Source organism: Sus scrofa, chromosome 9 (genome assembly GCF_054392235.1).
Source record: "Sus scrofa isolate SSC_HxYL_T2T_F1_AM1 chromosome 9, Sscrofa_HxYL_maternal_Yorkshire_Landrace_v2.0, whole genome shotgun sequence".
Classification (NCBI taxonomy): Eukaryota; Metazoa; Chordata; class Mammalia; order Artiodactyla; family Suidae; genus Sus; species Sus scrofa.
The window spans coordinates 88,676,235-88,689,590 of NC_139391.1; the positions used below are offsets into that span (position 1 = coordinate 88,676,235).

The following is a 13,356-nucleotide window of genomic DNA, read 5'->3' on the forward strand; positions in this document are numbered from 1 at the left end:
TTGAAGGCCTGATAGAGCAAAAGCCTGACCAGACCCCAAGAGAGAGAGAATGCTTTAGCCTGATCACATTTCAACTATTACACTGATCCTTCCTAGTTCTACAGCAGCTTGCCAGCCTTTGGACTCAAACTGGAACATCAGCTCTATAGGCTTGGATTTATCAGCTTCAATTAACATGTGAGCCAATTCCTGGTAATAAAACTCTCTCTATACATTACATTACTGGTTCTGTTTCCTGAAGCACACTGACTAATACATTCACTTTCAAGTATTTTGATTCACTTCCTTTTGGTTCTGCACTCATGTGGTATAGAAATTTTAACAAAAAGGAGGAATGCTAGGATATGAAACAATAGAGGTTTCATTGAATTAGAGGCCAACAATGACATTTGGACCTTTTGAGGCTCTTCATAGCACTAGACAAATAAGCAAAAAGACATTTATGAAGCTAACTGTCATAAGTGATTGACTCCCAAGGAGAAATAATATATTTGCTTCCCTACAATGGGAATAGGGGATACTAACTGGATCTCTACCCCAATCATTCATTGGTTTAGTTGTAATGAATATATGTAAACAAGCCAAAATCTTAGTGGCATACGTTACAGAGGCTTATTTATTATTCATTCTATGGGGATCATGGGTAAGGGGTGGGGGGCTTTCTCTCCCTGTTTTTACTCTGTGATCCAAAAGGCCAAAATTTAATACTGCTTGTCACTGTGGTAAAGGAAAAGAAAAACTGGAAATTTTGCTTTCTGCCCACAGCAGACTGAGAGAGAGCGACACAAGGCTACTCAATACTGAGGGTAAAGGACTAAAATCAAAATCAAGTGCCTGGGAGGAGACCTGGAAATATTTGATAAATAGCACTAATACTGTCATGTACTACCACGCCTATCACTAAAGGTAAATGAGAAGCTAATTCAGCCCCATACAAGCAGAATTACCATAATACCAGACCAGACCAATCACAGGAAAATATTTGAGTCACTGCACTGGGGAAACATTTCTGAGAAGTTTAGAAATGTTTTATGTTTCAGCTACACCTTTAAACTAGTAGCAAAACTAAGACTACAGACTCTACATGTGTTTTATACTTTGTGTTATTACATATATCATTTTATGAAATTCATTTTTGTAGTTAAATATATAATTTTCTCATTACACTGCTGTATATTGAGATGAAATGGATGAAGAGAAAGGAGAAAATAGTTATCTCCAGAGATGTTTCAGAGAATCAGGACTTGAAGATGGATATATTAAGTATGTAAAACTTTGGGCTGTCTACATTTTAGGAAGATGTGTATTTTTGGTTACATATTTAGTAATAGCAATAGTTGATTAGTATTTTTTTTAATTTTTATGTTTAGAGAAGAAAGGATATTGGAAAGCACAATGGTTGAACAGTGATGAACACCTATTGCATATTCCTACCAAAATTTCCATCTTTATTTATTTATTTTTCTTTTTTGGCCACCCTGCAACACATGGACTTCCCGGGCCAGGGAACAGATTCAAGCTGAAGTTGTGACCTATGCCACAGGTACGGCAACGCAGGGTCCTTTAACTCATTTTGCCAGGCCAGGGATCAAACCTGCATCCTGGCACTGCAGAGATGCTACTGATCCCATTGGCCGGCAGTGGGAACTCCAAGAATTAATCTTTCATCTCAGGTTACAGCATCCTCCTTTGGCTCTGAGGAAACAAACTAATGCTCCTTGACAGGATCATTAGTCAAGATGCCCCTTTCCAAAATAGTCTCCCCTGTGGGCTGGGAAACAGGAGAGACTAATAAATATACTTCTCTGGATAAGAATCTTTGATAGAGAAATAAGACCACTAGAAGCAACTGGGATCAACTTCTCCTAGCAGTAACTCCTGTGGACTTTGTGTTTTTAGTCAGAGTTTCCTCAAATTTTCCTACTCCCTACCTTTTCTGAAACGTGATTCTCCATTTTTCTGTTAATCCCAGGAGCAACTTCATAAACTCTTTGGATCACAAGCCAGAGTATATTTCTTTTGTTTATAGGAACATCAATTTAACTAATGCCATATTGAACTTCATAATTGATTAGTCGTGCAAATAAAAATGATAATGATATATAATCACTTAGTACATTTGAAAAAAATAAAAATTACTGAAGATAGCCACTTTAAATGAGATTGTAGAGAATAAGCCATTACGCACTGCTGTTGGGATTATCATTCGACACAAACTTTTTGTACAATAATTTGGCAATTTCTGATAATTAAAATTGAAAATACTTGGATATGTTTCTAAAAACAGATACACTGATAGGCATTAATTTAGCACATACAGTAATAATTTAAAAGTTCAAGCAATCTAAATAATTACCAATAACAGAATAGCTAATGAAACTATGGAATACTGTGTAGCTCTTAAAAATAATGAAACTGATCAATATCTACTACCTCGAAACAATGTCTACCATATGCTTTTGAGTTAAGAAAAGCTGCAGAGCAATAAAAACTATACTGTAAGTTATACAAAAAAATTTACACAACATGCACGTGTGTATCTATATATAAATACACTGTATATTCATGAATACATTATACACCCACATTAGTTTTTGTATTTATAGAAGTGCTTAGAGGATACACACAAAAAATTTGCAATAATATTCCCTAATAGGGGGTAGTGCTTAAAATGGGGCCCTTAGCCTAATTTGTAAGTAATAGTCACTGTAATGTGGAATTTTACAAGTACATACATTGCTTTTATTTTTTATTATATTAAAATAGAGTAGGTAATAGGATGGCTAACATTGAAAGAGTAAAAGGAAACATGTAATACTTATTTAAGTGGAGGAGGAAAAATGAAATGAGAAAGCAAGGCTAAAAATCAATGTCATTATAGAATATTTACATAGAGTTACAAAGTGATATTATTATTAATTATTAATTCATATTACTAAAACTACACTAATCAAGGACATATTATGTCATAAGCACCATTTTTATATGCTCCATAAGCATGATCTTACTTAACTTCATAACTATCCTATGAGGCAGGTACTATTTCTTCCTTTCATAAAGAGGATCATGAAGACACAGGGAGATTAAACTGAAAGGTTGTGGTTAGCAGAATCAGTAGGCATTTAGTTTAACTATAAAATATAAGAAAATCCTGGATTTACTTGATCTAGTGGAGCTACAGAGGTCTTGGAAAGGCTAAACGTCTTAATGTACAATCCCTTAAATGTGCAGAATAAGAGCTTCTTCTTTGAAGTTCAGAGAATATTAAAGAATAAGAAAAAGAATCACCTGGACTGAGTTTCTGTGTTCATATCAAGACCTTACTCTTGCTTGTCTTTATCTTGCTTGTCTTTATCTAGACTGGGGCTTCCTGGATGCAGCTCACCTAGCTAATGATGCCAACACGATCCTCTACAATGCAGAGTCTGGAGTTTGAAAAGGCTGTGTTCTGAACTAAATAGCTATGGTGAGTCTACCTTCTACAGTCAGCAGGCTCCACAGATTCCTACCTAGCATTTGGACACTGGCCCTGGACAACAGGTAGCAGGGAAAGGGAGAGAAAGATGAATATAACTGTGGGAGCCAGTGCTAATTAATTGCATGTTATTTATATTTACCTAACATGAGATATGATAGCATCAATTTTATTCTGAACATTTAAAAGACAATTTTAACTTTTGGTTCCTAGTTTCTGAGAATAACCTAGAAGACTCATTTTTAATTATATTGATTTTTTAAAAAAATGAAGCTCTTCTCTACTTCATCTGGTCTAATGTTTACTATCATGTTGACAGAAAACAGGTCAGTAGAAAATGACACTAATTAGTTAACGAGGCCAAATTCATGACAATTTAATTCAGTGCATACTTATAACATCAAAAGTGTATGGTATCTTTTGAAAAAGAATTTTATTTTACTACATCTTGCCTATTAATAACATATCTTAAAAGAGAGTGATATTTATTGGATATTGTAAGTAGTAAATGAAAAAATCATATTATGATTTCCATTATTTGTTAATGAGCTTTTTTTTTTTTTTTACTTTGTAGTACATCTATTTTCTATATTTAATAAGGAAAGGAAAAGAGAGGAGAGGAGTTCTTCAAACAGATAGATGGTTTAACAGTTTAAGCATCCAACTCATGTATATGTATGTTTGCAGCATGATAATAATAATAATAATTATTATTATTATTAGGAGGAGGAAGAGTATGAAAAAGAGCATCTACATTAGTTTCTCTAATGTAGCTGATATTCAATGTATTTTGCATACTAATCTGGCTGCTGTATTCCAATAACATTATTTCTAGTTATGCCAGGCTGCTTATTCAATTAATTAGTATTAAATGAGTTAATGGTAGTGATATCATATTTAGACTTACCCTGGCATTGGTCCATTTCCAGCAAGGCTGTAAACCTGACGAGGATTTAATAGGTATTGGAATTTTCTGTAAATTCTATGAAAATGAAAATAGGGAAGAAAGAAAAATTAAGTGATACCTCTAAATTTGCAAATAAATAGCACCCTTAATGTTATATTACATATATGATTATAATTAAATATATATGATAAATTTTGCATTAATAATATTAGAAATGTATAACAGCTCAATAGGATCAAGGTTCTTTTTAAAAAGAGGTTTTGTACCCATTACAAAGGCAATACAGCTTGAAAATTATAAATAATGATATTTGCATTCTAAATATGCACAAGCATTTAGAACATTCCCTATCCTGCTTTTGAATATTATCTAGCATATTTCAAATACATATTTTAAAATATCAGTATAAAATTAAGTATCTTCTCTTGTGAAATGTACAGGTTATTGGGCCAACCTAATAGAGATGAAAGCAAACTATCCCACATATAAAATGGGACTGTGCACTTTGTATGTATGTATATAAACCAAGACTGTGACCTCGGCTGCCTAATTATTTCACATAAACTATAGTCTTGATTAGTTAACTCACAAAATTGCTAAACTACTTCAACAGGCACATATGAAACAATTCATCTTTTTTTTTTAAAGAAACCAATCTTTGTATAACAAATGCAAGATAAATGTTTCTGAGTACACACAAATCCTGTCTAAGAATTCTGAGACAAAGCATTAAAAGTGAAGAGGTATACTTGTTTTTTTTTAAGTTAGTTTTTACATGCATGTGAGAATATATTTTAAAAACACATTTATATTAGGTTTATTGAGAGAAACTCCCCACATTCACCACATATTATCTACTTATACCCTCCCATCTCCTTGTATAATACCCTCATATTTTAGACCTTAAGTAATTGCATCACCTACTGCCTCAAGAGTGATCTTAGAGTCATTCTCAGTACCTCCTTTTCCCTAGCACCTGAACCTGAAGAGCAGACAATCCTGTGCCTTCTAACTGGGTGCTGTCTGTCATACCTGGCTATTCCATCTCCGTGCCTCACTTCAGGATTTCAAGTTCTCTCCCTAGCTCTGTACAAGCCTTGCCTATTCAGCTTTCTTCTATATTTCTATTTAAGTACCGTTGTGTTGTTCTTATGTTAAAAAGTTCTTGACGGTGTCAAGTTACTCATAATATAAAATGTTATTATATTTAAAATAGAATGTCTCACCTTTCTCCTCCCTTCCTTTATATGTTTAACTTTGTGAATATCTCCTGATTCCCTAAAAAACACCACACCATCCCCCAAAATTTGTCTTTTTCTTCTTTCACCTGGCAAACATCTACTTATATCAGAACCAGCTCAAAAGCTAGACATCTGAATCTTCGGAGCTAGTTATTTCTTTTTTGTAACTTTCACAGCACCTTTATTTTAAACATTCCTAGCTTAGATTTTACTTGGGATATTGAAGTAAATCTACTTATGTGTCTGCCTCCCTGTATGACTGTGTATTGTGTCTCATTCGCAGTTCCCAGAAGAGTCTGGACTCCCTCAGGTGTTGCTGTCTAAATGATGTGTAAACATTTTCACCTTGGTGACTGGTAAGAGAAACTAACTTGGATGAATATATAATTCTGTGACCTTTTTCTGCTTATCTAATGCATCGAAGAAAAAAAGCCCAAATGTTTTGAAAGGAAAACCCTAAAGAGAATTCCATTATTTGTGAAAGATGCCTCACGCATTCAGGAAAATTCATGATTGCATTCATAATAGATTTCCTTTAAACATACTGACAATTGTTTTGACTTTGAAATGTCCCTGTTAATGTATAAAGGATAAAACATAAGTGGGTGTGCATATAGGAACATTCAAATATCCTCCCTTGCCCCATTAAATTTAATTTACTAATGACTTCACTGTATCTACTTATTTTTTTAATTTAAAGAAAATTATTTTGTACTAGGAGAAGGGGATTAGGGTAAACATTTAAAGGTAATTCTACATGATTAACATTATCTTGATTTGAGGGGAATGCTTCCATTTGAAATATATATTTTTCACTTGATACTTCACTTGTTTCTAATTTTCAATATAAAATTAAGTCTCATCTAAGGCTTTATAGGGAGTTTACTTCTTTTCAAGATATCCATAACATACACAACTAATAAAGTATGAGAAGTAAAGGAGAAACTAATTTTAGCATCATTATTTAATTACCATTTTATATCTCTAAAAGTGAGGTGACTATTCTCTGTAATAAAGCATTGCAAATATTCTATAATATTAAGAGACTAGTCATTTAAAATAATTGCTGCCATGTTTATCAGAGTTAAAAATATAACTATTTGTTGATTAAAGAGAAAACTTGATAAACAAATAGTATTTGGTTAAATGGAAAATCACCATTCTTTATTTCACTGAAATAAAGCTGGAAACTTAAATGGTAGGAAAAGAAATTACTTTTAAAAATTCTATCATTCATGGAAAGTTTCAATTATATTATGTGGTGAAGTTGCAATGGAAATTTCTGTTTTATTATCATAGTGTTTGTGCAGTGCTTTTATCTGATCACTCATTTTTTGGCTGGAATTAGTAAAGAGTTCTAGAAATTATTAAGGTAAGTACAACTGTGTGTTTGTTTATGACACTCCTTCATAGAAGAACATAAGATTTACTCTCCAACATGGTGATTTTCAGATTTTTTATTGAATATTATGATTTAATCATTAATTTTACAAAAATGAAAATATTACGTTGTTCATAAGAACACTGAGATGCCCAAAAATGCTGTCCATTATTATTCAGATTAAATATAATGTACTTCTCCAGGATATATGGCATTGTGTTCCCCAGAAGGGCATGCAGAAAATCATTATAATAGATTTTGTCTAGAAGCTGGATATAAATTCTGTTTCTCACTGCTGGGTGATAATTTACCTGAAGTCACTTTGTTGCCCATTTAGAGAACCAATTTCATTCAACAGTATTTATGGAGCCATGTTGTATGCAAAGCTCTTTGTTAATGGCTAGGGGTGGTAGGCAAGGGGAAAAGAATTTAGATACCTGAGATATGATAATGAAATATTTATAAAAGGCTATTATTAATATTAAATTTTCAACTGTAAAAACAAGAACAGATCATATCAATATGCAGTGTTACATATAGATACATTTATTTCACATTAAAATTAATAAACTATGAGGGATAATATTTTTAAATGTTTTTACACCATAACTTTAGATTATCTTTTTACAGATATATGACATAGTAAATAAACCTAATTTTAAAAAACATACAGTTTGGAGTTCCCATCATGGCACAGTGGTTAATGAATCTGACTAGGAACTGTGAGGTTGCAGGTTCGATCCCTGACCTCGCTCAGTGGGTTAAGGATCTGGCGTTGCTGTGAGCTGTGGTGTAGGTTGCAGATGTGGCTCAGATCCCGCGTTGCTGTGGCTCTGGCGAAGTCCTGCAGCTACAGCTCTGTTAGACCCCTAGCATAGGAACCTCCATATGCTGCAGGAGCGGCCCTAGAAATGGCAAAAAGACAAAATAAATAAATAAATAAATAACATACCGTTCTCCTTGCTTCCCACCACTTTTGGGGTTCACGAAAACTAAAAGTGGATGAGTACCAGGAACAGGAGTGATCTAGAGAAGAGTTTAACATATGCACAACTTATTTACATTATACATAAAGAGAACCTCCTATTATTTCTAAGTAATGAAATGCTAATTAGCCAATTCAAAAATATGGTTCTTTTGTTCTATAATGTAGGTAAACAGATAATAGATAGATCTAGTTAGTAATTAAATCAAAATCTATGCTTTGACTCCATATACATCAACAGGAACACCCACTCCTCTAAGAGAGGGAGCAAAAAGCTAGGGATATGGCAAAGGGGAAGGCATCTATGAAAAGGGAATAACCTCTGAACAGATATAGGATGGAAACAATAGGTACAGTTTACAGGACAGTGACTCAACCACCCAGGATAAAGCAGAATATAATGGGAAAAAAGATTAGAAGAAAAGAGAGATGCAATTACAGTAAGCCTTATTTTTAGAGATGATCCTTACTTTAGAGCTTTGTAGAATGTTTGGAATCCATTGTCCCAATCATTTGTGAGCTAGAATCTACTATTTTTAAAATAGGTAAATAACAAGGACCTACTACAAAGCACATGGAACTATACTTAATATTTTGTAATAACCTATAAGGGAAAAGAATATGAAAAAAATTTTATATGATTGCATTACTTTGCAGTACACCTCAGACAACCACAACACAGTAAATCAACTATATTTTAATAAATGAATGTATAAATAAATAAATAAGAGTTTCGAGGTCACTTTTGACCTCAGTCTCCATCTACGCAATATTTCCTGAAAGCTGTCTTTTCTGGCTTGGGTAGTAGAGTGCCAGTTAGTCTAGTTTATTTGCTAAACAGATACATTAAATTGATTGTGTCTCTCTATGCCATGCACTGTTTTTATTGCTACATATTTCCAATGTAAAAAAAACCCAGTGCCTGCCCTAGTGATGCTTACATTCTGGTAAAGAAACATACAATAAACAAACAAATAAGTACATATTTATAGTGAAAAGTATCATAAACAAAAATAAAGCAGCCAAGGTGGTAGCACTTTAGTGATGGGGGCAGAAATTGTTTTTGATAGAGTAGAAAAAGAGAAGAGTTGTATTTTACTTAACTTCAGTGTTAAGAGACAATCTCTTTTAAATAAAAGTATTCCTAGTCAATGTATACCTATGCATCTTCCATTGAAACATAATTTGATAAAGCATTATTTTGATAACACAAGTATGCAACTAATACAGTCCTCTAAGTATTAAGTTGAACTATTTCATATCAGTCTGCTTTTGAAAGTAGATTTAAAGTGTCCTTTATTGCTATTATTTCTCCCCTATAAAGTATCCTTAAATATTTAATGAAATGATTCAAAATAACTATTTCACCTTATCATGCTCTTCCTTTTCTTTGTTTAAACTGGATGTTAAAAATATTCTACCAACTTATTTTCATCCAATTCTTGTGAAATGCCATTTTTCTAATGAGTATAGGCACAGAGAAATTGTTGAAATCTTCACTATATATGAGAAGGTTGAATAAAATATTCTAAATTCTTCTACTCTTTTTTTTTTTTTTACACAGCTGCACTGGAGGTAAATGGAAATTCCAGGGCCAGGGATTGGATGCCAGGCACAGCTGTGACCTACACAGGATCCTTTAACCCACCGCCCTAGCCAGGGATCAAACATGCACCTCCGCAGCAACCAGTCTCTGCAATCTGATTCATAACCCACTGAGCCAACAGCAGGAACTCCTTAATTCTTCTACTCTTATCTAAATTGTTCTCATTACATTTCTGACTCTTTTACTTCTCCTTGTAAAGTGGGCACATGGTTTCTGTAACTTATTTGTCTCTCATTCAGTTGAGAGATGAGATGGATGAGCTGGATCTCTAGTAACTTGCCAGCTCTTCTCCCCAGAACTCCATGTGCTCAATCCATTACTACATGGAGACTGCCTACTAGGTTAAGCCATTGTGCTATAAACTTGTGGTATGTATTCTCCCCGACCCCCCACTGAAAGCTAAACTTGAGAAACACCAATATACACCTCTGAAGACTAGTTTTCAGTTTCCTTTCTTTCTCATTCTATTACAAAATCAGATATAGCTCCTAATGTTTTTGCATGCAAAAAGGCTAACAGATGTGGATTTTACTTGATTTTCACACTTAATTTGAACTGTTACTCCTTGTTTTTAAGTAGAGCTGAGATTCTCAAGGTAAATAAATTTTTCTAGTAAAATGCAACATCTGAACCCAAACACTAATTAAGATAATATTTCCCAAATTCAATATTCAGTTTACCATTACATGAGATTACACTAAATTCATTTGGCTAAATTTTAAAATTCATTTGAAAATATATTTTGGAATGCCTTCCAGAAATATTTATTAATTGGACTATTTGAAGGCATAGTTATGATTTATCAAATAAAGGTCAGTACCATGCTGCAGAAATTTATGTTTTGAGGAAACATTATTATAGACAATACAGATCTCACTAGAATATATTATAGTCTGTAGAGGATCTCAAAATACAAAAATCTAAATATTTTTAGGGGTGAGTAAATGGATAATTAGATCAAATGGATCAGAAAAATAGGAGAGAACTAGATAAAGTATTTAGAATAACCATAATATAAATCAAGTACCCAAAATGGAAGTATAGAAGTAATAAAATCAAACCAGTAAAACTTCCTCACATATCCCCTTATCACAAATTAGCCTTATAAAATACGACTACATAAAAATAAAATGTTGGAAAATTAAGATATTTATTTGTAAGTTGTCAGAGACTATGGAATTGAACCTTTTTGATAATGATGCTAAAAGATAAAATATCTGACCTAACATCATCTCCATTTAAGGAGTAATACGTGATTAAACATCAGAATCACTAAAACTCCAGCATTAGGGCATCATTTAAGGGTGTTATTTATATAGAAATGTCAAGATTTCAGGCAAATATGACATCTTTTTCAATGCTTATTCAAAAAGCTTAAAAATTCTGCTAAACATTGTTATTATAAAAAGAAGGCCAATCCAGGAGAGTAAATTTAGGTGCCAGGAGCCAAAAGACAGGGTTCTTAGATTTTGGAGCCAAAGACCTACAGTCCTACATAGCCATTATCAAGTCTAACAAGTTAAAAATGAACAACCACTGAATTCACTAATAGTCCTGAAATAAGAAGCATCATCTTAGTAGCCAAGACTGCAGTTGTCACTTAATTATGTCATTCCTCTTCATCCTTAGTAAAAAAAAAACCAAAAAACCCTGGGCCAAGGGTAAGTTTGTAAGACTACCCCCCTCCTATTATATCTGCATCTTAGAAGTTGCTGAAGCTTGCAGAATTTATAAATATATTTATTTTGAAGAGCTTTGAGAAGCTATAACTTTTGGTGTCTTGTTAGGTAAGAGTGCAAATAAATATCTTAAGTAGAAAATAATGTGTCTATATTTTGTCTGATAAGATATAACTGGAAGTTGCTATGGACTGAATTTTGTCTCCCCAAATTCATATGTAGAAGCACCAACTCCTAGTGTGAAGGTGTTTGGAAATGGGGTCTTTGGGCAGCAATTAATGTTGGATGAGGTCATAAGGGTGGTCATGAGCTGCATGATGGGATGAATACCTTATAAGAAAAGAGAGATCACTCTGTGCACTAACAAAGACAGCTCACGTAAGTACACTGAGAGACAGTGGCCATCTACAAGACAAAAGAGGAAGCCTCAGAATGAAACTCAACTTACTAGCACCTTGTGCTTGACTTGACAGCCTCTAGATTTGTGAGAAATAAATGTCTGTTGTTTAAGCCATCTAGTCTATGGTATTTTATTATACAACCAAAGCAGATCAAAATAGAAATATCCTTGGAAACTCAAGATATGTTCTTTAAAAAGGAAAAGTGAGGAAGTTCCCATTGTGGCTTGGTGGAAATAAATCTGACTATTATTTATGAGGCTGAGGATTTGATCCCTGGCCTCTCTCAGTGGGCTGGGGATCTGGCATTGTCATGAGCTGTGATGTAGGTCACGGAGATGGCTCAGATCCCACGTTGCTGTGGTTCTGGCATAGGCTGGCGGCTACAGCTCTGTTTGGACCCCTAGCCTGGGAACCACAGCTGTCTTATCAGCCCTGGTTCTGAAGATCCTACTTTGGGACTTCACTTACATGAGACAGAAATTTACAGCACTCTTTTCCTGTCTGAAGCACAGTTGGGACCCAATGTTGGGACAATTGGTGAAATTTGAATGTGATCTGAGGATTAGATAGTACTAATGGATCAATTTTATATTCAAGTTCACTAAATTCTCTTTTCAACTGTATCTTAACGTGACTAATTTTGAGTTGTTACTTTTGTACAATAATAATACAAGATGTAAAACTCACTTATTTTGAAAACTGATTTATTGACATCCTAAAATATCACATGCATTTTATTACAGATTTTAGTGGGATGGGAGGACTGAGATAAAAATACATATATTTTTATCTAGAGGATCTATCCTTTGATGTGAGTGGGGTGTTAAAGTATCCTACTATGATTGTATTCCCATTGATTTCTCCTTTTATGTCTATTAGTAGTTGTTGGAGGTATCTAGGTGTGCCTATATTACTGGCATATATATTGATGATTGTAATATCCTCTTTTTGAATGGATCCTTTAACCAGTAAATAGTGTCCTTCTTTGTCTTTCCTCATGGCCTTCTTTTTAAAGTCTATTTTGTCTGATATGAGTATTGCAACTCCTGCTTTCCTTCTTATCCATTGGCATGAAATATCTTTTCCCATCCCCTCACTTTCAATCTATATGTGTTCTTTGCTCTAAGGTGAGTTTCTTGTAGACAGCAGATTGAAGGCTTTTGTTTTTTTATCCAATATGCCACTCTGTGTATTTTGACTGGAGCAATCAGTCCATGGACATTTAAGGTGATTATTGATAGACACGTATTTATTGCCATTTTAAACCTTGTTTTCCAGTTGATTCTATGATCTCTTTTCATCTTTTCTTTTTTTGGTTGGGTGGTTTCCATTTATTTTATGCTTGAGTACTTTTCTTTTCAGTTTTTGTGATTGTAATGCTCAGTTTTGATTTGTGGTTGCCCTGTTAGTTTCAAATGATGAAACTGACAAGGGCTTAATCTCTAAAATATGCAAGCAACTTATATAACTCAACAGCAAAAAAGTCAACAACCCAATGGAAAAATGGGCAAAAGACCTGAATAGACATTTCTCCATGGAAGATGTACAGATGGCCAAAAAGCACATGAAAAATGCTAAACATCACTGATTATTAGAGAAATGCAAATCAAAACTACAATGAGATACCACCTCACACCAGTCAGAATGGCCATCATTAATAAGTCCACAGGTACAAATGCTG

At 33.7% G+C, this 13,356-nt stretch overlaps 1 protein-coding gene across 13 annotated transcripts in view; it reads right to left on the reverse strand.

The window, feature by feature from the left end:
- Positions 1–13,356, reverse strand: part of DGKB (diacylglycerol kinase beta) — a 657,175-nt gene that overhangs the window by 437,989 nt on the left and 205,830 nt on the right. For all 13 annotated transcript variants that reach the window (XR_014815900.1, XR_014815899.1, XM_084977158.1 and 10 more), the window contains 2 exons: positions 7,957–8,030; positions 4,383–4,457 (listed from right to left, as the gene is read on the reverse strand). Coding sequence is in view for 11 of the 13 variants with exons in the window: in XM_084977158.1 (XP_084833284.1) it covers positions 4,383–4,457; positions 7,957–8,030 (149 nt within the window). In the remaining 2 variants the exon portion in view is untranslated. The remainder of the gene's footprint in view (positions 1–4,382; positions 4,458–7,956; positions 8,031–13,356) is intronic.